Genomic DNA, 27852 nt, shown 5'->3' on the forward strand with positions numbered 1-27852 from the left:
TGTTTCCCTTGATTACTTATTGATGAGTAAGAACGAAGTTTACTTATTGTGACGCACTAAGATATTCAACATGCTTAGTGCTCTAGACCTTCTAATTTTGGTCTCCCAAGTAATTCGGGAATGATGAATATGAAAATTTTAGAATTTTCAGAAATCTTAAAACTCTAGAGATGTAAGCCGTTAAATTAGTCACATCTTGCAATATGTCTGTTGCGTTGAATTTTTTTCTAATACAGTAATACTCCACACGATGAAACAACACGCGGGAACAGAGTTGGTGTAACACACCTAATAGATTGAAAGTAACCCCTATATGGTCAATACAATAATTACAGCACTGCTATGGGTGGATAAACTTGACTTGGTGGTACTAACCAATTAATAGAAAGTTACCCATGTTTGAAAATGTAATGGAAACACTCGGGCCTTTGGTTATGTGTCATTCTCCCTTTCCAACCTTGATTAGCACAGAAGAGAAGAGTAATGTGGAAGCACCCTAATCCTCATAATTACTCGGGAGGATTGTGAACCAAACAAATTATTACTGAGAAATGTACGCACGGGGCAATTCATTGGAGCTTAATTAGCGGCCATCAGTGCACTAGCACAATGTCATTCCTTTATTCTGAGTCGCAACACTTTCTTCGCTTAGTATTTGGTCTTATTATGAAAGCCATAATGAAAGCTTGTGTTACCGGTGTGGGATCGATGGTAAATTGTATATTTTCGTAATCATGTAAAATTTCGTTGTTCATTCCGATTGAGCTTAAATTACAAGGATTTGCCTGGATTGTACCAACTAGTATCTTAGTGCTCATTTTATGAGCACGTAAGAGAATTTGAAAGCTTATAATCTCATGGTCTGTTTGATATAATTAAGTGATTAATTAGTCTTAATTTGATTTTTTTTTAGAGATGATTTCTATGACAAACTCAATTGCACACACAAGATTCAATGAAAAATTCACTATTAAAAACATCTTTTCTTTGCTAATGTTTGTTTGGACTTTTACCAACTATGCGCATTTATTTTAGAAGGAGTTCCCAAAGATCGTATAGTTTACTTAATGACGAATGTAACGAGGTTTCTTCTAGTAGTGGTTTAGTTATATGTTAATACTATAATATGCTATTATTTTATTGTTGGACTTGCTTAGTAATTCATACTTATAAGATTATCGAAGTGGTATATTGAGTATTGGTTGAAATATTGAGTAAATATCAGTAAATTAGTTACATTTTAAAAATATTTTGAATTTCGTTCACATGTTGATATGATCAAGTTAAGAAAAGACCCTCGAGACCTCGAATTAAATAGGGACTTTAACTCATGTTCCAGAGAGAGAGAGAGAGAGAACATGTTAAAAAAAAAAAAAAAAATCGGGCTTTAACTAGTGCACGTACATTGAGCATGTGTAGTGTTTGAATCCAATTATATGAAGCTGGCATGTTATCTTACCTGTTCCAAATTTTTACAAAATAACATGTAATTATTGCTACTTCAAAAGGCTCCAAGTCTTTCACATTTCACTTCTCACCTAGTGGCTTTTATAAATCTATAGTTGTTGTATAAGGATGAGAAGGTTACCTTTCGACATCACATCTATGAGACTGTTGATAAAGTTCTATTATCTTCCTATAGAAGGGACCTAAACGTGCAACAACTTCAAGCGATCACCACGCTTGATGTTTACCCACTTATAGCATTTTCACAAAGCTAGCGCCTTAAGTTTCGTGCGCGCTTTTGATAGGTTAGAACGTTATTTAAGAGAGATGTTGAATTAAAGCAGCACTTAAAATGTACTTGCAAACGAATATGTTTCAAAAAAATGTAAGACATACATTTACTTTATAATAAAGTAATTCATTTTGTAAGATTGAAAATTATTCTTAGGTAGAATCACTTGTTCCATGCGCTAAAAATGTCAAAAATAATTGCCTCCATTATCAAAAAAGTTTCACACCAATGACAAAAAAAATTTCTTACTAAAATATTTTCGGGAGTCGGATAATTCAAACTTCAAACCGCATTGCAGATCATAGCGAGAGACATGCAAAATAGGTAAATTGGTTAAAAACCAAATCATACTAAGCTTTCACATCAAGACCATAATGATATCACAAAGACAATTGAAACTTGCCCATCACGAATTAATTTTCAAGGAAGCGTGCTTGGTTGCACGTGTTTTATGATCTAAAATTCAAGCCTAACCATACCTACTCAATCAATCGTGCAATCTCGAACAACTACTCTATACATATAAGCTTCCAAAAACATCCTTAATTAAAAAAAGAGATGGAGATGGAGATGAAGATGGGAAGGGTTGACACTTTCTAATATAATGGACCATTTTTCTTTTGGTAAGATAATTAGTGCATGCATTAGTATAAAGTAGAGTGGGAAAAAGTCTAAGGAAGTGGGTTGTGTGTACCTTAAAAAATGGGAGTGAAGGGCATGGATTCCCTCCTCTTTTAAATTAGTTGTTTTTAGTGTTGATGTTTATAAGAAAAGCACACGGTATAAGAATATGATCCTTTTTAGTGCGGGCTGGTGGAGAATGAAATTGTTTTAGCTTTCCAAGCGTGGATGTTTTTGTTGGAGAATCCACAACCAAATGGCTCCATGGTCTCATGACCCACCAAAACTCAGAATTAGTGTTGATGTCAATATTGGTCTCTTCAACGAGCAATTCCCCTCTATTTCAGGTATAAAAAATTTACTAACAAAAATGTCGGGTCAATCGCATTTTGAAACGTGTCATATTCTTCATGAGTTAGCAATTTTTTTCCTTTTTCTTTTTAACTTAACATAAAAAGAATGTGAATGACAGGCTGTACTGAGAATGCGAGGTAATATTTGTTATTGTGTTTATTATACAACTAGCCTCATATTTGTGCGATGCACGTGCGATTGGTGAATGTCTTTCAATTGTTAAATGATGTTCTAGGTAGAGTAGTTTACAATAATAACACAATTTGTTGTTGGATTTCATCAACTTCAACAGTAAACCTGCCTAAGGTGAGTTTAGTTTTCAAAATGTTTACAAATCTGATATCGAAACTCAGAATCCACACTAATACCCTAACTTCATACAAATAAAACATGCATTCATATAGGACATAAATAAAAGACGGATGAAGATCAGATTAAATGTCACAATCAAAGCTTTAAATATATTTAACAACAAAAAGCAAATGTTCATGGATCATGCTTGGCAGGAATTGTCCTTTTGCTTTTGAACCCATGACCGTGAGCTTGTGCTCTGTATGATTCGAAAGCAAGCTAGATTTAAAAGCATAAGCATATGATTAATTGTTGAAAGAAATCATATATGTCAATCATAAACCTATACATGTACACCAGCGCATATCTTTGCTAGGATAAAAAGAGGGAGTTCAACGCCTTAGATTCAACGATTCAACGATTTGCACTTCTTTCCGACAAGCTGTTTCATAACAAACAAAAATACGTATTTTATAATAAAATTATGTTCACAACTCAGTTAGTTTAGGGAAACCGGAGAAAAACAAAAAAAAGCAAACTGGAAGTGAAGAAAAGTAGCACTACTACACCAAATGCCGACAAGCTAAGAAACAAAAGTCCCTAAAATGGAGACGCAAATGAAAATTAAGAGAACAGGGTCCTCGACAAGCATGGGCATAGTTAGGGGTGTTCAAGGTCCTCAAGGAGAGTTAACTGACCCCTCTCACTTTAGCTTTTAAGCTCAGTTATTTGATGTGTTTTTTTTTTTTTTTTTTTGAAATAGACTGGTGCGGCTGTTCTTAAGCCTTAATTAATAAAATTGAAGAATACAGGGGGGGGGGACGTAATGTAATGAACTATTCTAATCATGTTCTTGACTCTCCTTAATAGGTTTTCTGGCTACGCCACTGACGACAAGTCATGGGAATCAAAACTTCGAGCTAGGAAGGGGGCACGGTAATCCTTCTCAAGAGAGAACATGCACAAGGCCAAAAGAAGGCATACCATCAAGGCATCAATCCAAACTTTCAAACACTTCTTATTCACAACTAACGAAGCCACTAGCTGTCGAATTTGCTTCTCTTGGAATCTAAAACAAAGCTGACTGTTGAGGCAGTTAAAAATGAGCTTATTTCTCTCACTATTCGCCACTATTAGTTTTAAATCAAATGACAATTAAGCATAACTGAGTGACAAATAAATTGAGTTGGTGAATTGGATCGGAGTATCTTAAAATAACAATATACGGTTCAAATTGGACCCAAAACTTTTGACTCAGAATGGGCCTACAGTATTTCATAGCAATCGTGTCGGCGAGTTTCGAAGAATAAAGACCAACCATCTCAGGAGTGAACCTAACTAGCGCAGAACTCTGGAATCCACCACCGAGAGAACAAAGTAATCAGACATTTCGCAACATTCTATCAATTTTTGAGTGTTTTAAAAACGAGGAGTATTTTGGACAAATCATGTAGTAAAATAATAATTCGGTTCAAGTTATATGTACCATATCCATTTTAAGTAATTTTTCAAACAATTTTGTGTGGTAAATTTTTGAAAGAATGAGTACATCCACATAATATGGAGGGTCCACTAGGTGTGATTACTCAACCAAAAAATAGTGAGTATTTAGTATTTTGTGCGTTACACTGAATCATCCATTCCATTCTTCTTGGTGGGTAAGCTGCTGCTGCTAAGCTTCAACTTTCTTTTCCTTCTTAAAAAAGAAGTGATGCAACACTTTAGTCGAGTGGTCAATCCACAACCACCATTCTTGTGTCATTTCTGTTCTCATTTCTCCAAAAAGAGAAAATTTTAAAATTTTAAAGTGGCTAATGGGTATGATGATGATTAAATAACACATAAGACGTGCGGAGGAAAGCAATTTTTGATTATTTTTTTCAAAAAAATTTTGAAAAAAGAAAAACAAGAATTCTTTTTAGAGGATTAGGGTTCTTATTTTAGATGGCGATTGAAGAAAGGTAGGAATCCTTTGCTTTACATGTAATTTTGTACAAGGGGAGGGTGGTTTAGTGCTACCAAAAGGGTAGACCCAATGAGATTGGGAAGAGAAGGAAGGACTTGATTGGGCGTGGCTATTGTTCCCTCCACTCCAAACAAGAGGGCATGAAAGTATGCTTATAATTATCAATTTTTTTTTAATAATCTTTGCAACTTTATTATATAATTGGATCTTCTTACCTGTGCATTAGATCTCTTTCAGGTGATCAAATCATGGGTCTGCCTTTATATTATATATATGTTTTTGGTGAAACCGTGCCATGCTTAGATCACCGGGTGCCCTGGCTAATTTTTTGTATTTTTAATTTTAAGTTTTTTAATGTTGCAGTACTGTTTGGTCTGGTTTTTAAAGACAGTCAAATATCAAATTAGAATCCTATGATAACACTAATAAAGCTTTGTTTTATTTTTAGGTTTTGGTTGGTGAAAGAAACTTTAATAATTAAATTTTCATCAAAAACATAAAAAAAAAAGAATTAAATACGAGATTCATAAAATTATTCCAAGAGGCGAGATTAATTTTTTTAGACATTTACTTATTTGTTTTTGTCTTATTGTCAATACATAATCGTGCATATGAATATATAATTTCTCAATTCATTTTTTTCATTGTTAAAAAATTAATTTTTTATTTTATTTTTATTTTTAATGAGCATATGAAACCTATTGACTTTGTGAGGAGACAGTGTAATAAAAATCGACAAAAGTGATAGCCGCTCTAGTTTCTTCCATGTCAATGAGTTTTGTTGCTCGGTTATTAAGAAAGCACTAGGGTTTAAATTTGCAACATTGTATATCGGATCTCCCGTATGCTTACACAATACCACCCTTTGTGCATTGAACATTTTGTCGGTGGGGGATCCTTCATTCGATGGTTCGGCTTGGGTCGTGGTTGATGTTATGTCTTGGTTTGTTGGCTATTTAAGTCTTTTGCAAAAAGACTCATATTTTTTTTTATCGTTTTTCGTTTTTCCACCAGATTATTTGGTCATATTCTGATCATGGCATGGTGGTGATGCATATCTTCTAGTTTAGGGCATTATCCTGTATGTCGCTTTGACTGTTTGTACCAACGTTGTATTTTTTTTTTTTTGCTAGTGGTTGGAATGACCGTTCTGTACAACTAGCAAAAATTACTCGACGCTCCCAAACACTTTTGCAAATCCACTCTCATGATCCAAACTATTACAAGATTATTTCTATTGCCATGTCAATTCACAAGAGTGATCAAAACTGTCGCCTTCCGCTAAAGAAAAAGAAAAATTAATATGCACCCGGCTCTTCTCTCTCAGTTCGAGCTAGGCAACCATTGATGCATACTTTGATGGTAAAGACACATTTGTGCATCACATCAAAGAAAAGAAGTATTGGGGGGTCTATACCTATTTGCCTTTTAAGCCAGCCCTAAACGCTAAAGTAGGCCAGTGATGCATAATACTAACAATGAAAGGTGAAATGTCAGGTGGAGTGTGAGTTTGATATATCACGTATCACATACCCAATCAAAATCAGTGGGACCTTATTTTATGAATCTATAATTCGTGGTTTGAATGGTCAAGCTCCAAATAATTGGTGTTCATGTAAAACATTGGATACCATCCCACTTTTTATCTTATAATCTGTAGCTAACTAGGTATATTGCCTAAGTTACCTTTTGTTTCTTCCTTTTACAATCCATTTGCTCTTCCTACATCATTTCATGGCTTGTGAAAGTAAAAAGCTAGCACCTAAACTTGAATTCTTGTTACCATCTAAATGAGAAACAATGCCATGGGTTTTTTTTATATTTTCTTATCAAGAAGAACTTCATTAATAATGAACTGCTTACAATGAGTTTTGGCAACATCTCTTACACAAAAATGACCACTAGACTTCACACTAGAATTCTATATTGACTGACTAAAGGACAACAAAAGTTATCCGACTCCAAACAAAGTAACGGTTGACTAAACAATAAAGCCAATTTTGCCAAACGGAGAGCAATCTTGTTGCCATCGTGTTTCACAAAATGGCAACTGCAGATTTAAAAGAGACTAAAAGAAAACTTGCATAACAATTATATGGCAATGACAATATGCGCACGAGCAATGTATCCTTGACGTCTCACCTCTCGTCCAGCCAAGAAGAACACTGAGCCAGACAACTCACTTGTGTCAGCACTAACTTGCCACCCATAATCCACATGACCAGCCTTTGATCGACCAAGCCTACACTCGTTGTGACCTAAACCCGACCAAAAGGGTTGTCGAACACTCAGACCTGGGACTAAATTAAACCCAACACCGTCAATCCACTACTGCTCCAAATTGTCATCGCCTCAAACCCAAAACTTGACAGGAACGACCCATTAGAATGCCAATGATGCTCGTCTATGCCACATGCAAACTTTTCGCTGACCCAAAACCAGACATGAACGACCCTCAGGAAGGCCAAAGTGATGATTGTCTCTGCCATAGCCAACCTCAATGCCACGGTTAAACAGTCAAATTTTGTTCAAGTTTGTAATTTGTTAGAGGCTGAGTGTAACAATTTTTACACATAGATAATTGTTAATGTAAGTATCAAAAAAGAATTTAATCAATGAGAACCATAATAAATTTAGTTGACGATGCATTAGATACAAAGCCAATTATATGTATTTAATTATAAATTATACTTGTAAAGTTTTGATGTCTTGAGATTATTGATATTTCTAAATGTTTATTTTTGTTCAAAAGGTATTTAGATATAGGGTTAATCATATAATTTGTTCGTAATGCATAGATGTTGAGTGACATTAATTGGTCTTGTGAACTATCTTTATGATTTTGATCGCTGATTTTGATGGTGTTGAACTTAAATTAGCAAAGCAGATAATTCGGAATTACTCAAAAGTCCAAAGAGTAGCGTGAACATGAACTTGTTAGGCATGGATCTTGACTTGATAGAAGGAGAACTCACCTTCAAAGGGACGCTCCAGTCAAAACCTGGAACGTAAGGGAAAGTCATAAGTGATTCATCTTATCTAAATTTCTTGCACATGAAAATGAACAGTCACTAGATCTAGTGGTTTAGGTTTTTGAAACTTGAAGTCAGATTTGAAATCTATGGGATTGATCAAGCTTTAGTACCGGGAACAATTAATTTTGCAATCAAAGACAATTATGAAGATTGAGCTCAGTCACAATTTTTTTTTTTTTTTTTTTTTTTGGGGGGTTGAAGTTACATTTTGTACCCATTCTTTATGCATTGTAGCCAAGTATAAAAGGAGACCTTAGGAATCCAACACCAAAAATATATTTCAATGTAATATCTTATGTATTTCTCTTTTGTTTATTAATAGTGTTCACCCAGTCACTAAATTGAGTAAGAATTTTATTATCATCAACTTTTATATTTACATTCGCTACTCTATACTTCACAATTTACCTTTGATACTTTCTTGTACTTTTGGCATAAAAAGAAAAAAAAAAAAAAGTATATAAAGAATGATGATGTTAGGAAGGGCGCGCTGCCATTAAAACAAAAATAAAAAGAAAACATATACTAGGAGGGTATTTTCGGAACTCTGTATATTCCCGGAAGATGAGGAGCAAGGTTCGTGTGCATTTGGTTCCAACCCAACGATATGGTCAACATCGTAATAGAGCCATTGACCTTCGAGACCTGACTGCCTCCAACGCCAAGTGATGATACAATCACCCGCCGGTAACAAAAAGAAAAAAAGAAAAAAAAGAAAAAATGTAAATCTTATTCTCACCCGGAAGCAAAAAAAAAAAACAAAAATTTGATCCCCAAACAGGGACATTTGCGTAAAATGGGTTTTTCTATATAATCTCTCTCTGCCTCCCCGTGCTCCTCACTCACGCTTAAGCTTTTGACTCTCTCTCTCTCTCCCTCACCCACTTTCCTCTGCTTCTTCTCCTGAAAGCTTCCCTGATTGCCTGTCTTCGATTCGATCTCAGTCCTTCACGCACGGATTAACCAATCTCGCTCACTGTAAGTCCTTGCTTCTGCTCTTGATATTTTTTACCTTGCTCAGACAATTGGGGGCTTTGTCTCACATATTAGGGGTTCATATGGTCTTGTTTTTGGATCTGTCAATTGTGATTAGCCAAACGCGGCCTTAATATGAATTAATGGAGATGGAAAATTAAGCGTTTATTTATTTATTTATTTTTTTCTGGTGGAATGAAACAATTGCAGGGGGGTTGAGGAAGAGGTTGTGGAGATCTATCTGATTTGGTTGAGGGTGAGGACCAGAAAAGCATGCGGTGGTGGCTGACTCGTTCTGTTGACGTTTTTCGCAAAGTTATCTCAAACCTGTATTGTAGAGTAATTCTGTAATTGTTCTTTTTTACTGTTGTGGATAGTGAAAAACCCTTCAGTTAGAAACCAATTTTAACTCCTGATATTATCCATGGGATCCACTTTTTTCATTGTTGTTCCTTGGTATGTTCGTCAGATTAGTTGAATCCTGATCAAAACCCTTTTTCCTGAAATTCTGTTTCAGTTCATTTTCGGCCATTTTCGGTTTCTCCTAGTTGTTAAAGCTTCGCTTTCGTAGACTTGTTTTTCCTATTCTCTCGTTGGTTCTTGGTTTTCTTCGCAAACCCTTTTGTTTCGTTGATTCCGGTGATCAATCAGCTCGAATTTGGTTTTTTGGATTTGGTGTTTTCTTGAAATTGTGGTGCTTTGGAAGTCTGTTCGTCTTCCGAAAAACATATTCAAGTGCGGGGAAGTTGTTTAGTTATGGTAAGTCAAGCAGCGAGCCAAACAAGATTTCGAGCATTGAAACATGAAAATGGGATTGATGGGAGCGCCACCATAGTTATTAGAGTAATAGCATGCTTTCAACCTCTTCAGGATTGCCAGGTGAGTCATGGATCTTTTTAGTACCATCTAATCTTTATCTTGTTGCTTTTGTTTCCTCGGCTTCCTTGTTTCTTCATTTTCCATGTCAAAGATAATGCTTGATGATGCCTGACATGGAGTTAATTGGTATTTACAGGCTGAATATTTTCGTCATTTGCTGAAACCTGTCACGTAGATAATTTCTGTGCTTTGCGTTCAAAATTAAGCTGGAGTTTTTAGTTTATTTCATTGTTGCTGAAGGAGAGACATTGATCAACTGTTTCTAGTTGTACATACGACTTTCTGGTATGTTTTACACATTCCACTTGGTGAATTATGATTATTATTCGTGGTTTTTCTCCAAGTCGTTGTGTAATGTGTTATTTTTGGTACAAATTGTAGGTGGTTGATTTGATTGGATGGGTGAAGATTTCAGATCTTGGATTCCCGAGCTGCATGAACGGCGACCGCCCGATCCATATTCCTTGGGTGCTCCTTTTGTCTTGGGGCAACAGAACTTCATTTCTGCATATAGAACCCCTGGCACTAGTATGCTTTTTACAAATGGAACTCTGCCAGTATATGCATCATCTGGGTTGCCCCATTCACAACTAGGCAGACCAAATGAACCTCACGGTTGGTTCTATTGCTGGCCCAGTATCCAACAGGCCTTCATGCCCGCTACACCCACTGTTCTCAAAGAGAAACTTTCTACTTGCTCATTCCAAAACCCTAAGGAGACATTGATACCCTGTGTAGACCCTGACAGTAAACAGAAGAGATTGCTTGTCAGCAATCCGTCAGGGGATCAAACAAGTTTTGTCTTTAATTCTGGATTAGCGAATCCTTTGCAGTGCCCTACTTCTTGGGACCAGCAAGGTGCTTACTATGTCAATGGGAATGATCGTGGAACTAACAGAGGTTTTCAAAACCCCTCAGGACCAATTTTGACTGATGAGTTAAAAGCAAGCGATGAATCTGGTGCTGAAAGTGAGATGCATGAAGACACGGAGGAACTGAATGCGTTGCTCTACTCAGATGATGAGAGTGATTATACAGAGGACGATGAAGTTACTAGCACAGGTCATTCCCCCAGCACAATGACAGTTCATGACAAGCTGAATTGGTTTGAAGCAAGGGAAGAAGAAGTTGCTAGTTCTTGTGGAATAACTAAAAAGCGAAAGCTATTTGATGGAGGTTATGATGATGTACCATCCGTATTGGACACTGCGAGTTCCAAGAAACGCAACAGATCAGCGGAGTTGGAGGATGATGCAGAATCCTGTTGTGCCTTCAACAGAAGTTCTGGGTCTAGAGAATTGGACTCCTTGTCCTGCAACAAGAAGATGAAGAAGGACAAAATACGCGAGACAGTGAGCATTCTGCAGGACATAATTCCGGGTGTCAAGGGGAAAGATGCAATGGTGGTGATCGATGAAGCCATCCACTACTTAAAATCGCTGAAGCTGAAGGCTAGAGCTTTTGGACTCCAGTCTCTCTGAGTCCCAACCTATCTGTTCCAGTAGTATTTGTAGTAGCAGTTTGACAATATCAGTTCTTGTCGTTTAGAAACAGTTAATGTGATTGTGCAGAATAAAGTTGGAGGTGTATATGCGTTGCTTGTAGACATGGTAGGACATGCCGCTTGTTCCGGCTAGGGCGGTGGTGAAAACTGTAGCTTGAAGTTGAACCCCTATTGAAGTATTTTGTTCAATGATTGGGTAGGATTGGAAATCAGCAGAGCTTTGGGGTTGCGATATCATGAGCAAGTAGAGAGTGGTGCTTTACATAATGTCCCAATAAAGGGTGGTGAATCATGGTTTTAGGGTTAAGAGAAAGTGACAAGCGCACCTGGGCATGGGGTGAATTGAAAGACTCGGTAGTTTTATTCTGGAGGGCCCCTAAAGAAGAGAAAGAGGTGCACGCTCTTGGTTGTGTTTGGGTCCCAACTCTCACTTTCTCCGCCCTTTTTGTTTACTTGTCCATGTTTAACGTCTGTGGAGGTCTCTTCTTTACTGATGTCCAAGTTTGCACGAGCAAGAGCGCGCCTTCTCCACTCCATCATGTAACAACTTGGAAGGGCCCGAATGGAGCCCAGCCGGGGGCCCTAATCCCACCATTTTTCGCACCGACCGAGCAAGCGAGCCATGTGACTGGAGAGCGAGCGAGCCATGTGACGGAGACTAACCAAACCTGTATCGAATTTTCACTGTAAATGTGATGGTGAATAGACTATGAGATAATGGGGTTGGATATTAATGTTGTTCTTGTTGTAATAAGAGAGGGAAGGGTGACGATGTATTTGGTTGGGGATGTAATTTAAGTTGGGTTGGTGTTGGTGTTGGTGTTGGTGTTGGTGTTGGTGTTGTCCTGATGTTTATGTACTTACGTCGCATGCACGCATTTGTGATATGAGACAGTGATGTGTTGTGTGATTCCTTATTGTTGTGCTTGATTTGTGTTTGCGTTTTGTGTTTGTTGCAAAGTTTCTTTCATTATGGATGTGTGGGGGAGAGTGGGGACCACAGAGTTGCATACTTGCATTATTAGTGTGAGGAAGAATAATAAATAACTTCTATGATGTAATTTAAAGTGACGATTTTCTCTTTATGCCAGTCTTTGAAGAAATGTGGAGGAAAGTAACATTCATTATATACCACAGGCTTATGTAGGTAGAGTGCGATGTTGCATCACAAACCATACGATTAAAGCGTTGTTGTCTTGATAATTTTAGATTCCTTTTATGATACTTATGATTTTTCACTGGATTCTTTAATTATATAATAATTATTATGAGCATATCATCTTGAACCGCAAAAAATTATAAAATTCTCAGCGAAAAAAAAGTTTGGTAAATTTTACGAGGTGTAAATACTTAAATGTGACTAAAAAGCAAGAATAGTTACGATAGGCAAAACAACACGCGTTATCCAAACCTTCAATTGTCCACAAATGCGTATACTCTATGATCTCGACAGCTATTGGTTGTCGAACATAAATCAACTTTGTAGAGGTAAGTGCCTGTGGAAAAGAAGAATATGCATTGACTTTAACAACTCTGAATTTGCGGACATTAAATGACGACATGCGTTTTTCACTGGATTCTTTATCTATATAATTATCATGAGCACATAATTTCGAACTGCAAAATATTATAAAATTCTCAGTAAAAAAAGGTTTGGTAAACTTTACTAGGTGTAGATACCTAAATGTGACTAAAAAGCAAGAATAGTTACAATAGGCAAAGCAACACGTGTTATCCTTGGTCCACGAATGCGTCTACTCTATGATCTCGGCAACTATCGGTTGTCGAACATAAATCAACTTTGTTGAGGTCAGTGCTTGAGAAAAAGAAGAATATGCTTGACTTTAATGACTCTGAATTTGTGGACATTAAATGGTGACATGTAGATAAATGTTGACTGTCGACTTGTATGTACTACATAATTAAGATTTTAGCTCTAGTTAATCAAGAAGATTGTTGAGGACATCAAATAACCCTTATTCTCCTGTGAAGAAATCTCATTCACTCACATTCCAATCAAAATTTCAATGTATATGAATGCTTACAATTGTAATAACAGATGATGTTCTATTTTAATTTTTTTTAAATTTATTTTCGTATATAACTTTCGTATATAGACATACAAGGAGAAGAAAAAAGATTCATGTATTTAAACACTCTTTTTCAAAGGTATTTGGGCACCCAACCATAGAGGCTAGAGTCATGGACCTTTAGTACAGTACACGTTCGACTTTGGATTGGATCATGGGCTTCATACCTCATAGTTTTAGTCTTCTAACACTGGGCCTAGTCTTAAATCTGGACCGTAACCATGTGTTTATTTATTTATTTTTGAGTAGAAACCACATTGTGTGAAGTAAACCAACACTCCCGATCTTCTCCCAAAAAAAAAAAAAAAAACCCTCGAAAAATCAAAAGTGCTCTACTATGAAAAATTTACTTTGAATTCTGTTCATGTTCAACTCTTCAAGTCCACAGTAAAATTAATTTTATCATAGCGATGCACAATGAAATGGTTATTTGGTAGGCAAAAAATTACAAATAGTAACTGAGTTATGACTCATTCGACACTTAACTCACTGTATTTTCAACAATATCACTTAACTCACTCATTTTTATATCTGTTTTTCACTTAACTCACTGCTGTTAATTTTACCGTTAAAAGCGATTAATTGAGGGTATATTTGTCAAAACGTTTTAAAATACATTTTTTAAGTTAAAAAAATTCTAAAATTATTTCATTAAATTTTTTTTTTTTTAAATTTCTGGAATTTCTAATAAAAAAGATTTTATTTTAATTTAAATATAATTTGAAAAAAATATATACCCTCAATTTTTAAAGTTATAAATGCATTTTTTTTAGTGTTTAGACAAATATACCCTCAATTTTAATGGATTTTAATGGTAAAATTGACGACAATGAGTTAAGTGAAAGACAGATATAAAAGTGAGTGAGGTAAGTGATATTATTGAAAGTACAGTGATTTAAGTGTCGAATGAGTTATGATTCATTGACCATATGTGATATTTTTCCTATTTGGTAAAACTACATACCAATGTAGTATGAGTAGGGCTGTCAATGGGTCGTGTCGGGTTGGGTTCGTGTCGGGTTAAGGTATTTATCGTGTTGCAAGATACAAACCCAAACCCAACCCATTTAAAAATCGTGTCAAAAATTTAAACCCAAACCCAACCCATTTATTAAACGGGTTACCCGTTTCCAACCCGCTTAACCCATTTAATAAATAGGTTGTGTTGTGTTTGACAAAATGACTCATTTAAGGGTTAACAATGCGACCCATTTAACAAAAAAATGCATAAATTGATTAAATTCGCTAAAAACTCCACAAGACGAAGAATATAAATAATTATATATAATTCATAAATAATTAAATCCAATAATTATAAAGAAAAATATTTCAAATTGTCTAATCCTATGATCAAATACTCCCAACGTCTAAAATTTCAGGATAAAATATAGCATAATCGGGTTATACGGGTTCACTTCGTGTTGGCGGGTTGACCCGTGGCCGACCCATTTATTAAATGGGTCATGGCGGGTTGACCCGTGGCTGACCCGCTTTTTAATCGTGCGGGTTCAACCCGCTTTATTTCGTGCGGGTTTCGAGTCGTGTTATCGGGTCGTGTCGGAATTGACAGCCCTAAGTATGAGTGATCATAACCTGTTTCAAAGAGAACCAAATCTTCAAGAGTTTCCACCTTTTAATGCTTTGTGTACGAGTATAGGTTCACAAATTCACTTTCACTCATAAAGTTCAACAATTTAGAGTTAGAAAATTATTATAACCCTTTCTTTTTTCGTATTTTCTTTTGAGCATCAAGAATAAATTCTCCATCCATACTCTCCATCCTCTAACAATTCTACGATTAATGTACACGGCAAACTTTGGTCACACGAATCGGCCTTATATGTCTTCACACATCCCACATTCCCCCACCTCCTTTGCAGTTCGCACAGCTCAATGAGACGTCGTCGTTTGGTCCTTCACACTAGAACTTTTTTTGGCGGTTACAAAAACGTGACGTGTGACATGAGGTCCCCACAAGGAGGCCGTAGTCACTAGAAAGCACAAGGGTGAGTGCTACGACGCGACACGGCCACACCCGAAATACACAGAGAGAGAGACTCGTATAAAAACCACTATCCCTATTAAAGGATCATCATCATCATCATCATTTCGTCTAAATCCGGAAAATAATTATATATATATAAAAAAAAAAGTAGAGGGGGGACTAAAGCAAAGCAATCAGAGATTATCGGAAGCTTTTCACGACCGTCAATGGAGGCCGTGCCTTTTCACGACGGCAACATCCACGACTTGATTGAGAGCCGATGCCTCGACGTTCGCCAAGTGAGTAGTGCTTCTTCGATTCTTGACCGGATAGGGTTTCGATTCTGTGATTGTTTTTTTTAGGTTTTGATTGATTGCTGGAGCTTTGTGGATGATGATGATTTTTTTTTTTTTGTGGTGTGTGTAGGATGTTAATCACAGCTTGCAGATGCACTCGTCATTGGTGCGGCGGCTTTCTCAGGAGACGGAGTTGGAGGTTTGCTTCAACTTCATCGCTTCCTCTTAGTAAATATGCATCATTCATTTTCTCTGTGTTTTTAATTTTTAATTTTAATTTTTTAATTTTTATCAATTTTGTTGGTTTGTTAATAATGTAATGCTGTAGATGCAGTGTGAAGTAAAGACTGTGTAATCTTCTATTGTGTAATCTCATTGTTGCCACCAACTGCAAAATTAAGGGATTTTATTGGTATAATTAAGGCCTTTGATTTCTTCTTGTAAGCTTCTCAACTGAATTTAACTAGAGCTTATTAGTACAGACGCTCGGACTTTTTTGGGAGTTGGTTCTTCAGTCGAATACTTTGTGTTTTAGCAGTTAAAGTTAACGTTGTTTAACTAGTTCTCTGTGGATGTAGGTATTTATGCATCAGTTAAGAAAATGTAAACGCAATGAATTTTGAATACGATGAAATTGTTTGTCTTGAGTCGCTTAAAGATGATACTGAATTAGATCGCTAATTTGGGAGACACCACTGTTTTTGTGCTCGAGTAGGAGATTCCCATTAGCTATCGCAGGTTGAGTTGGACATTGTAATAAAAGTTGTGGGGCAGCTGGGTGAACTTTTCATGGTGGTGATAACTGCAGATCAAACTCTTGCACATGGGGTTAAAGTCATTTTTTATGACTTATGATTCAGGTCCTAGATATTATACCAGTGTTCATCATTTTACATGTTCCCCGAGACATTTTATGAACTTGATGATAAATATACTGTTGTAAATGTTTTAAGTAAATGGAAGTAGTGTATAGATGAAACCCCCTTCTGGCATATATACACAAAAGCAATGGTACAATATTGGCGCTCAAGTTTTATTGGTATCAAACTTGTATAATGATTAGGATAAGCTTATGTAGTGAAGGATGCGGTTAGAAAATCTGAAATGGTGGCCATCTTATATTCACTCTGGAGTAATGTCATGAACTTGTATTTACCTTATTTGCTATGGTTACTGATGTTAATGAACAAATCTTCATTCCCCTATCAGATATCTTTGTTTATGCATTTTATTGAGACATTTGTGAAAAATTCTCTTCATTTGTAAATTATTATCATTATTGTTATTTAAGCTGGAATTTCTACTATTGTCGTTTTATGACCCTCTGGTGGTGCATTGTCACCCTGATTAAGTATTCATCTCTCTATACCTATCTCCTTTTGGTGTACAGGGGCATCAGGGTTGTGTTAATTCGATTGCTTGGAATTCTAGAGGTTCACTTTTAGTATCTGGATCAGACGACACACGGGTATGCTGGTCTTATCTTATATTGTCACTTCACATTATCCCAGGTGATAGATAGGTTAAATGAAAGAAACATTAGCATAATGAATAGGAAGAGTAAAATTATGGAAGGAAATCTTCACGCATGATGTGTTCAGGACATAATTCATAATCAAAAGTACTTTTACTTTCATCCTGGAAGCTTTGTACGTATCAAAAACTTTTCTGTGGAAATTATTTTCATATTTTATTACATGCGCTTTCTGTTACTATCTCTGCATGGATTAAAAATTATGTATTGAGATATATGGAGCTTAACATAAGCTATATTCAATGTGATGATCTTGTTGTCATTGTGGTTAAGAACTTGGTAACGCTTCTAAGGTCCAAAATCAAAGAAGATGAAATTTCGAGACTTGAAGTTATATATGCATTTGCAACATGCAAAAAATTGTCAATACCTCCATGTTGTGCAGATAAATATTTGGAGCTACTCTAGTCGGAAGCTTTTGCATTCTATTGAGACTGGGCACTGTGCAAACATATTTTGTACAAAATTTGTCCCTGAAACTTCTGATGAGCTTGTTGTCTCTGGAGCTGGAGATGCAGAAGTAATGTTTTAACATTTGCTCAGTGGTTAATTGCTAATTCTATTTGCTCATAGTTAACTAGCATTTATATGCCCTTCTGTTTTTGCAGGTTCGGTTATTTAATTTGTCTCAGTTAAGTGGGAGAGGACCTGAAGATAATGCAGTTCCTCCATCAGCTCTGTATCAATGTCACACAAGAAGAGTAAAAAAGTTAGCTGTAAGAATTTCGGATTTAGAGAAAGTATACATTCAATTCATTTTTATACTTATTCTGTGGGGGGATGTTCATTGTTTCATGTATATTTACTTGCTGGGATCTTGTACTCACTGCATTTCTTTATTTTAGGTTGAAGTTGGGAATCCCAATGTGGTATGGAGTGCAAGTGAAGATGGAACTTTGAGACAGCATGACTTTCGAGAGGGTACTTCTTGCCCTCCTGCTGGATCTGCTCATCAAGAATGTCGCAACATTTTAGTAAGTGCTTGTTCAAATTCATTTTATATAAGATGAAAACCCCAGTTGCTTTTTGTAGTTTTATTAGTTAGACCTTCGGTAAGAGATATAAACTCTTGTTGCTTCACAAGTTCCTCTGATAGAGATTTATGTAAGTTCCATCATTTACCACCAAATAGGTCCTATCCTTGTGTAGACATTAATAAGACATTGAAAACTGGATTCCACAGTTTCCACCACAGGAAATTAGCTCTGTTGACCAGGCACCAGAATAGATGCCTAAATGTAAAATTTCATTTGCATTAAATATTTGTTATAGATCACTTTTCTGGTGTAAATATGAAGCTCTTTTTGCTGCATTTTTCTTCAGTAAGCTTATATCTGGAAGCCAGAATCTTAGGTGTCTCTCTTTTGGTCCCTTTCCTAGAATCAATTTCACATATAGTTCTTTATTGCAGCTTGACTTGCGGTCTGGAGCAAAGAAGTCACTAGCTGATCCCCCGAAACAAACATTTGCTCTAAAATCTTGTGATATCAGTTCCACTAGGCCTCATCTGCTATTAGTTGGTGGGAGGTATTTGTTGTTGATTCTTATCAACGAGGTTAAGTATTTCAGCTACTCTTTCTATTTCAACTAATTTGTCTTCTCTGAATTTTTGCAGTGATGCATTTGCGCGTTTATATGATAGAAGGATGCTGCCTCCTCTGACATCCTGCCGGAAAAGGACATCTCCACCTCCTTGTGTTAACTATTTCTGTCCAATGCATCTCTCTGATCGTGTTAGTTTACAGTTCCTAATTAAACTGCTGAAATTTGATCATGATCCTTGTGTCAGAATTAGAAGAACTTTATTACCTTTTGAAACATAAAGCTCTTTGGTGCATCCTGTTTCTTGCACCCAATTTTTTCTAGAATAGGAAAAAGTAATTGCCAATGAAACTTCTGGATATTAATTACTAATTGAAGTTATAGCAATTGGCTTGCAAAACATACATTTAATGCTATTCTAATGTAATTTCTCAGGGACGTACAAGCTTGCACTTAACTCACGTTACATTTAGCCCAGATGGAGAAGAGGTTCTACTTAGTTATAGTGGGGAGCATGTATATTTGATGAACGTAAATCATGGTATTTTAATCAGCCTGGAATAATTTAAAAATGGTATGATATGAAAAAACCCAGCTTAATAATTTAAATTGATTTTTGCAATTTGCAGCTGGTGGAAGTGCTGTGCAGTATACTTCAGGAGATGCTTCAAAGATAATGAGCTTCATACCTATACTGAATGGGCTAGAACTGCAGCAACCAGCATCCAGTGTCTTCAGAAGTCGTCTTCCTAAAAGACGCAAGGCCACTGCTATGGTGTGCATCTTTGCTTCTGGATTTTGGTCATTCTTGTTACTTTTATCTTTCTGCAAGATGGTCATAGCTAGTATCTAACACAGTTGCTGCAGCATGAAAAATGCAGTAGACTAACTCAAATTGCTGAGAAGTCCTTGGAGGAGGGGAATTTTTATCATGGCATTGAGGCATGCAATGAGGTGCTGGATGGATATGGTCGCGATATTGGGCCCATACTAAGGCATGATTGTCTCTGTACTCGTGCCGCATTGTTGCTGAAGGTTCTTTTGATATCAAGCAAAGTTACATGGTTGGATTATGGTACCTTAATTTAAGATTCTCTGGGGCTTACTTCTTTCCCTTTTTTTCTTTTCCAGCGTAATTGGAAAAACGATGCTCATATGGCTATAAGAGATTGCTATAATGCCCGGAAAATTGATAACTCCTCTTTCAGAGCTCATTACTATATGTCTGAAGCTTTATCACAGGTAATATTGTACTGCACTTGAATGTATGATGGTCTGAGATTTTATTGTTTTGTTGGATGGGTTAGGGGTGGAGGAAAATTGGAGTTAGGAAATAAATTGTACTCATATATACAGATAAGATTGATCAAGTAATTTTCCATTTAAAAGCTAATGCAATATTGCCACCAAAGGATAACGCCAAATATATAAATTCTTTTGACCTTTGTTTTTCCACTTACCATAACATATGCAAGGAATTGTAGTAGGGAAAAGTTTATAATAAACATAAGGAAAGGAAACATGTAGCTTATCTATAACCATATAGTTACCTAAGCTTTCTTTTAGACGGTTTTTTCAACTCGACAATTGTGGATATGGTAGTGGAAATTCAGATACACATTTACTTAATACAGTTATCCTAATTCCAATTTGAAATAGTTGAGCATTGTAAAACACTTTTGCCTCCTATTCCTCTTGCTGACAGACCTGTAGTGAAAGCAAGGGTTTGTTTGAAGCTAATTATCAGTTATTTTGAGGAGCAATGCTGTGAACAAATTTCTTAAGGAATTGGGTTTATCTGTTACAATAAAAAGAAAAAGGAAAATACTGTTTATTATTTTTACGCATCTGGGTTCCTGATACTATTCTTCAAAGGAAACTATAGCAGATATAAAGTCGTGGCATCAATGGCTTAATAGACCCCGTCATATCTCTGCCAGAGTATAATCACATATTCATGCAATATCTGGTGCTTCTTGCTCTCAAAATGTTGTCAGCTTGGCTTGATAAACTACTTTATGATTATATGTTTTCTGTATATAGCTAAGAAACATGTGTTTGATCATGAATGAAGTGAGAGAAGTTTGATAAGTATGGACTTTGGACCTGTCTTTGTTTTTGGTAAAGTATTTTTTTTATTGATGAATGCTATTTTCTTGCAGTTGGCCAAACATAAAGAAGCTGTAGAATTTGCTATGGCAGCGCATTCTTTAGCTCCGTCAAATCCTGAGGTAACAGCACAATTGGAGAGTGTAAAAAGAAAGCTTGCTGCAGGTTTGTGACTTTGAGTGTGTTGTGCATTCTTTGATTCCCAGTAAAGTAGATTGTATATTTTTGAGTGCATCCTTTGATACTTTACTGCAGGATTATAGATTTTTAATTCAGCTGTTAATTTTATCTAGCGTAGTAACGATGTGGCCTCTATATGTTGAACTGAGACTAAAACCTTTAGATAACTAGGGTAATAGCATACCGGAGTAATGTATTGTTTACAATTTGTTATATTCTGTTGTAGACAGACATTACTTTTTCTGTTAACACAGACACGTCCATATCTGGCATGTCAACATCCTAAATCTGGATATATGGCCTGCTGATATATTTGTCTTGTTCATTTGGATAAAGATCTTCTGAATTTGAATATGTAGTCTTGGGAATGAACCATATATTAGTGAAGTCAAATTAAAAGTGAAAATATAACCTTTTTCATTTTCTTGACAAAGATAATTGAACACCTTGATAACTCTACAAATTTTCCTAGTATGAAATTGTTTTATTATGAGGAGGGTTTCCCCCTTCCCTAAGGAAGAGTATGGGGAGAGCTGACATGGTGGACATAATTATTGTATCCTTAGGTGTCCAACGAAGTTTTTTCGTGGAAGTGTCATACAAACTCTATGGTGTAATGTAGTTGGAAAGGAGTGGAATCTGTCTTTTCTTTGATAGTCAGTGCCCCTATTTCTTGACCTGTTTTAGGACTTACTCATGCTTTAATAACCTTATCTCTAATATGGTGGGAAAATATGCATCAACCTAATTATTGATTATCCTTTTCTTCACCTTTCTCTCCAGCCTGGTTGGGTGGTCAATGCTACGTCACTAATGTTTATTTTAAATAGATGCCATTTTTGCTTTTTATAGATATGTTTTCTCCTTTATTTGGTTGATTTCCCATTTTTGAAGAGTTGGAACTCCCAGACTCTATGTCCAATAATAAGAGCAGTGCCTTAGTTTCACCATCTAGAAAAACACACAGAAAAAGCTGTTTGTTCAAATCAGTGTATTGTCATCAAGTTAAACATGAGAAAAAGTTGCAATTTTTTTACCGTTCGATTCAACTTAGTTAAAGGAAGCCTTTAAATATAGTAGTGATATAAAGAGATCAAATGTACCTCACTGAGTCACTGCTACTCATTCAAATATTTAAGTCTACTGCAAATCGTCCTTAAAATGAATAGATTGAGAATATTAAGGACATTATTTCTTGCATCTTTATCTTTATTCTTGTTATGTATTATTAACTGTATAGTTCTTTGATTAGCTGAGTCTGAGAGAAATGGTAAGCCAAATGATGGGGCACCCAGGTCTGAACCTCGGGGTGGAAGAGTGCTATCCCTTAGTGACATACTTTACCGATCTGAGGGTAATAGTGAAGCTTCACAAGATGGTCCAAGATCTGAAAGAGAGGATTCTGATTATGACGAGGAATTGGAGTTGGACTTTGAAACGTCCATCTCAGGTGATGAAGAGCAAGATATCGAGCCCAATATTCTACATGGAAGTGTAAATCTGAGAATTCATCGAAGAAGTGATTCTTCTAGAGAAGTTGAAGGGGCAAATGGCTCTTGTGGATCACCTTCATCATCATCTCAAAATGAAAGACTCCCGTATCAGGTCCTTTTCATACCTATGGTGTAAACTATTTCCAGATTGGTGATATGTAATGGTTTTGTTGAGTCACTTTTTTTTCTTTTAATATTTTATATATTTTTTCATAAAGAAATGTAGATGACATACCTATGTTGTTGAGTCGCTTTTGCATAGGCTTTATTCTATACGGAGCTGTGCGAAGTTATATCTTTTTAGCTATGTTTTTGAAGGCTTGATTACAATTGTTTTTAATCTTTCAACCAACTGGTGAAAGTATGGATCACTGTTTAGTGTAAAAAGTGGTTCACTTTTGTCACCTATTTGTTTCTTTCGACCTGATTTTTGCATTGGATGCACATCAAATATTCTTCATCTGCCGTATTATTTTGGTGATCCTATGCCCTTTAACGAAGGATGCATGAAGATAAATTGACTTTTGTAGGGTTGGCAGAAGCATAGGATATCATCTTTTACTTCAATATTTTAGATTTAATTATTTGGTTTCCTCTTATCAGTTATTTTGGATATTTGTTATGTGAGACTGTCTATAAAGTGGCTTTATGGTAATACGGTTTTAAAATTAATAATGTTAAATGAACCACATTTTCATTTAGCTCATCTAACCACGATGGGGTATTTAGACATTGGACATTGCTAGAGACATGGTGTCAAGCCAGCGTTTTAACGCCACATGACATGGTGTGTTAAAGAAATGCCACATAATTTGATTAAATGTTGCACAAGAAATTATGGCATCTTTAGCATGGCCTTTCAGTATTATGGCCTATAGTTGTAATTGAAAAAAAAAGGTTGACTTTAGTTATGCCTAGCACATTGTGTTGTTGTTGGTGGTGGTGGTGTTGCTGTTGTTGTCATGAGTTAGGTTTAGTTCCCCTTTCTTTCTCTATTCTGAATCAGCCTCAGCAATAGGGAATTTCATTTTATTTTCGCACTGGTTGTTTTGTATTGTTGGTCAAATTACCTTTCTTCATGCAGGATTTCCTCAAATTTAAATCCTATTTTTTTTCCTTAACATTAATGAAATAGTCTGTTCAAATGAATGTAATTCACGTGTCATTTCTTTTTCATTATATGTTGCAGCCTGCGGCAGTTATTGATATGAAACAGAGATATGTCGGTCATTGTAATGTTGGAACTGACATAAAACAAGCCAGCTTTCTTGGCCAGAGAGGTATGTCTTAGGGATAAGGATGTCATGCAATATTATGAGTCCTCAGTCATTCTTCAGGGTTGAATGTTACTGTTCAATGTAAAAATTTGGATTTTTGGTAAATGACCCGCATACCTCTATTCTCTACTTATGCACTGTGCTAGAGTGCTTCCCGCAATGTCTTGTTATAGAAGTCCTCATGACAAGCTTTTTGCTATATTTGTGTTTCAAAATTTGGTGATTAGATTTTCTTTGTGATTTATCTTCCTTTATATTTCTAAGTTTATGGTTTTTATAAGAGGTCAAAGAGCGCGGGCGCTCGCACACATGAATGCATCAATGCCCTCCCATCATGCATATTGATGATGCCAAGATTCGTGATCTTGACTGTTTGCTTCAGTTATTAGTAATATATCAAAAGAAAATGTTTTGAGTTTTCAGGAAGCTTGTTATAATCATAAATACTGTTTTCTGTATTGATTTGCAGGTGAATATGTTGCTAGTGGAAGTGATGATGGCAGATGGTTTATCTGGGAGAAACGAACTGGCAGACTAATAAAAATGCTTCAAGGAGATGAAGCTGGTAACTCTTTTCCCTGCAGCACAAAATAATGGGAGTAGCAACTTTCTGTAGTGTTTTCATAACAATTTTTCATGTTCCTCTGCAGTTGTGAACTGTGTACAGTGCCATCCCTCCGATTGTGTTGTGGCAACTAGTGGGATTGACAGTACAATAAAGGTGCGTATTCTGAACTCACTGTTTTGATTTTTTTTTTATTGATTGGGGTTGGGTGATGTAAGGAAACATTCTGATATTTTTTCTGGTTGATTGTTGTAGTTATGGACCCCAAGTGCTTCGGTCCCATCTATTGTAGCTGGTGGAGCGGCTGGACCAGAAACTGCTAACATTTCTAGCGTTTTGTCAGCTAATCAGCGCAGATTAAGCCATAATCGTGAAACCATCCTGTAAGGCTTATCAGATTCTGATTTCTTGCCCCACTTTCTGTAAAGAATTTTTTTTCTTTTTAAATTGATTTTGTATGTTATAAAAGGAAAGGTCCGTGCTTCCATATGGTTTTCATTCATTTTTGTTTTGAAATTCGGTTGGCAAGTTTGCCCACATGTTTGCTACTATTGCTAGCAAACTTCCATGCCATGTATCTAGGTCAGTGGTACGGATTGTAACTTACAGATTTTTTTGGTACCGGTGAGTTATACAATACAACCTATAAAACAGCATGCCTATCAAACTGTATATTCCATGATTCCCACTCCAGTTCTCTCCTTCTCCTGAGCCTTTTATAGAATGTTCCACAGGGAACTGTAGCTATTCAGCACTGCAAGTTCTCATGCATGCTGGGCTCAATTCACACATATCCATGTTTTTGGCGACCGAGGGTTTCCATTGGAAGCTGAAACTTCAAACTGACTAAGTCTGAACATGTATGAGGCCTATGCTTCAACCTCTGATATAGAGATGACTATGCAGTTATAAAAACTCTGCAAGTTCTCATGCATGATAGCTTCATGCATATTCATGTTTTTGCTAACGACTGGTTTCTTATTCTAGCCTGAAACTTCAAACCTAGTATGTATGAGGTCTATGCTTCAAACCCTGAGATTAAGATGACTGAAGCAAATTTGTGATTGTCCAAATGGTGTTTTAGATGTTTCAGGTAGTCTAAATGTAGCCTTACCCATGTATCTTGTTTCATCCAATGACTAATGTAATTTTTGCTAGGTACAGCCGTTCTGAAATTTTGGAGCATTTTCGAATGCATGAATTTACTGAAGGAAGCTTGCACCCGTTTGAGTGTGCTCAGAGCTAAACAAGGTTATAACTGGAGCATGGAGGTAAAGATCATATCTTAATCTCTGAAAATCATTTTATTCTTGTTCTTCCAGAGTTTCATGTACATGAACCAGTGAGTGGCATCATAGTGAGTTAAGAATTTCAATGTAGTGGCCTTAGCTTGATGCGTCACAGTTTTGATTTGAAGTGTTGAATTGTTGTAATTTGTATTCCAATTGTATGTGCCCGGGCACACGACCAGACAAACACAGTATATATACCCATACACATGGACTTAAATCTGATAAAATAGTCTTAAAAAAAGGAATATGGGGATTGATACAAGGTATACAGTTAGAGTTTTAAAGTTATGTTAGACTCAAATTTTGACTGTGAGCTTATGTTCCACCATACTGTTGTTGAATTATGAAAATTACTTTAGCCTAGTATATTTCCTTTATAGATATAAGGAATTCTTGTGTAAATGCTACAACTTTTTCAACAGCTTAATTGTTTGAGGATGTTTAATTGTTTATTATTATTATTCAAACTATCTACTCACATTATTTTGTTACAAGTGATCCAAATAAGAGTCAAAGGTTTTATGAATTTATTTTAGTCGATACTGGCTCTATTAGTATTACTCATAACAAAGACAGAGACGGTCAAATTTCTCATTCAAAAATCCAAATCCGTCAAGTTTTAACCTTTGAAAATTGGAATCAGCACTCAATGACTTCCAAACAATTTTCCCAAAATTTTATTCCTCTAACTTTTATTTACTGGGATTATGGATTTGCTTGGTTCATTATCATTATTAGTTTTGGGTAGAAGGATAATATAATTCCTTAGTTTGTGAAATGGTAGAGTTAGTGTGACCATGCCCCCATCTATCCAAAATATTTTGATAAGAAACTGTTATGGTTTAACGGACTCTGCACTAGTCTAGTCAGGTCATGCTTTGTTCACTTTGAAACCTCGTTATTGTTATCATGATCATTATCATTTTTGGGTAGAAGGATAATATAATTCCTTAGTTTGTGAAATGGTAGAGTTAGTGTGACCATCTACCCAAAAAAATAAAAAAAAGTTAGTGTGACCATATTTTGATAAGAAACTGTTATGGTTTAACGACTCTGCACTAGCCTAGTTAGGTCATGCTTTGTGTCACTTTGAAACCTCAAGTTTACATTTGATAGATGGGTAGACGTTGGAAGTCTGCAGACATTTTTTTTTACCTTGAGCTGAGAATGGGTTTTATAGATGTTGACAAGATGTGTATGATTCTTTGTTGTTACAGATAAATTATGCTCAACTGTAAATGAGACAATCAGGAATCTTGCGGATCATGGAAAGCATTATGGGATAGCCCTAAATAAGGCAAAAATAGAGAGGCACTGCTATGCTGTGTTCAGCTGTAAAGTTTTCCCCATTACAATTTGTCATTATCCCCCTCCAAGCATTTTCCTTGCCTGTATAGTATAGTAGAGATTCTCAACTTGAGAATGCTCTCGGTCTGTGTGTTGTTTTTTGCTCTCATGCTTACTATGTATTTATTTTGATTCTTCCTTATTGTCAATATTGTGTACAGTATAAGAAATCAGAGAACTCTTTTTTGGGTAATAGAGTTGATAACTATATATGTATATATTACCAACTCAGTTTTGTTTTTGTTTTGTTTGATCTGATTTCCGCAAGTGAACATATGTTCACTGAACCTGTTTTCGTTGTGATCCTTCACTTCTTGCTGATTGAAGCTGTAGTATGTTATGTTAGTCATGCCAATGACGTCAGGTTGGGAATATAGTTGTCAGCCCCGACCTGTGGAAGGGTTGGAAATATAATCCTTTATGATTGCAACTTCATACGTTTTGCAATTTCAACTTTTATCCCAACCAAACACTCCCACTGTTGCCCCTTCGACGCATACAATTGTTTGATGTGTGCATCATGAGTTAAAAAACTTCAAGGAATTAGGAAAGACGCATTTTTTGTGATATAATCGACCATACAACCATCATTACTTTATGACTGTAAACAATGTACTTAAAATTTCATCTTTGCATGATTGGATAGTTCCTATGTGATTTTGAGTTAGGGATGAAGGAAAGTACGTAAAATAATGTAGTGTGATAGCGAGTTTGCGCAGGGCGGTGCTTTGGTTGGGTAATTTCTGAATTTATCGAATACCTTTGGTTTAATAAACAACT

General features: G+C 36.0%; 2 protein-coding genes across 4 annotated transcripts; both read left to right on the forward strand.

Annotated features, from left to right (window-relative positions):
• The first annotated feature begins 8823 nt into the window (after positions 1-8823).
• LOC112176330 (transcription factor bHLH143) lies at positions 8824-12273 on the forward strand. The gene is made up of 4 exons (XM_024314197.2): positions 8824-8983; positions 9191-9859; positions 9996-10144; positions 10241-12273. The coding sequence occupies exon 4, from the start codon at positions 10258-10260 to the stop codon at positions 11338-11340; it is 1083 nt and encodes a 360-aa protein (XP_024169965.1). The 5' UTR covers positions 8824-8983; positions 9191-9859; positions 9996-10144; positions 10241-10257; the 3' UTR covers positions 11341-12273.
• A 3235-nt stretch (positions 12274-15508) lies between these two features.
• Positions 15509-27265, forward strand: LOC112177185 (protein ALTERED SEED GERMINATION 2). 3 transcript variants are annotated; one of them, XM_024315420.2, is made up of 20 exons: positions 15509-15736; positions 15864-15932; positions 17124-17201; positions 17653-17787; positions 17876-17983; positions 18113-18241; positions 18679-18794; positions 18883-19000; positions 19245-19350; positions 19439-19584; positions 19668-19844; positions 19941-20051; positions 20972-21083; positions 22351-22703; positions 23781-23871; positions 24338-24433; positions 24519-24589; positions 24689-24816; positions 25592-25704; positions 26943-27265. In XM_024315420.2, the coding sequence occupies exons 1-19, from the start codon at positions 15665-15667 to the stop codon at positions 25677-25679; spliced, it is 2304 nt and encodes a 767-aa protein (XP_024171188.1). In that variant the 5' UTR covers positions 15509-15664; the 3' UTR covers positions 25680-25704; positions 26943-27265. The 3 variants fall into 3 exon arrangements, with proteins under 3 accessions (XP_024171188.1, XP_024171189.1, XP_024171190.1); XM_024315421.2 differs by having other exon boundaries at positions 15511-15736; positions 25598-25704; XM_024315422.2 differs by having other exon boundaries at positions 15512-15736; positions 19677-19844.
• The last annotated feature ends 587 nt before the right edge of the window (positions 27266-27852 follow it).

This window comes from Rosa chinensis, chromosome 7 (assembly GCF_002994745.2).
Source record: "Rosa chinensis cultivar Old Blush chromosome 7, RchiOBHm-V2, whole genome shotgun sequence".
Classification (NCBI taxonomy): domain Eukaryota; kingdom Viridiplantae; phylum Streptophyta; class Magnoliopsida; order Rosales; family Rosaceae; genus Rosa; species Rosa chinensis.

What these genes read in the sequence shown, in the direction of transcription:
- LOC112176330 (XM_024314197.2), top strand. Translation starts at nt 10,258, where the DNA reads ATGGGTGAAGATTTCAGATCTTGGATTCCCGAGCTGCATGAACGGCGA.
- LOC112177185 (XM_024315420.2), top strand. Translation starts at nt 15,665, where the DNA reads ATGGAGGCCGTGCCTTTTCACGACGGCAACATCCACGACTTGATTGAG. An exon ending in GATGCCTCGACGTTCGCCAA is followed by an intron (nt 15,737 to 15,863) that starts GTGAGTAGTGCT and finishes TGGTGTGTGTAG; the next exon opens with GATGTTAATCACAGCTTGCA. An exon ending in GCTTCAAGGAGATGAAGCTG is followed by an intron (nt 24,434 to 24,518) that starts GTAACTCTTTTC and finishes GTTCCTCTGCAG; the next exon opens with TTGTGAACTGTGTACAGTGC.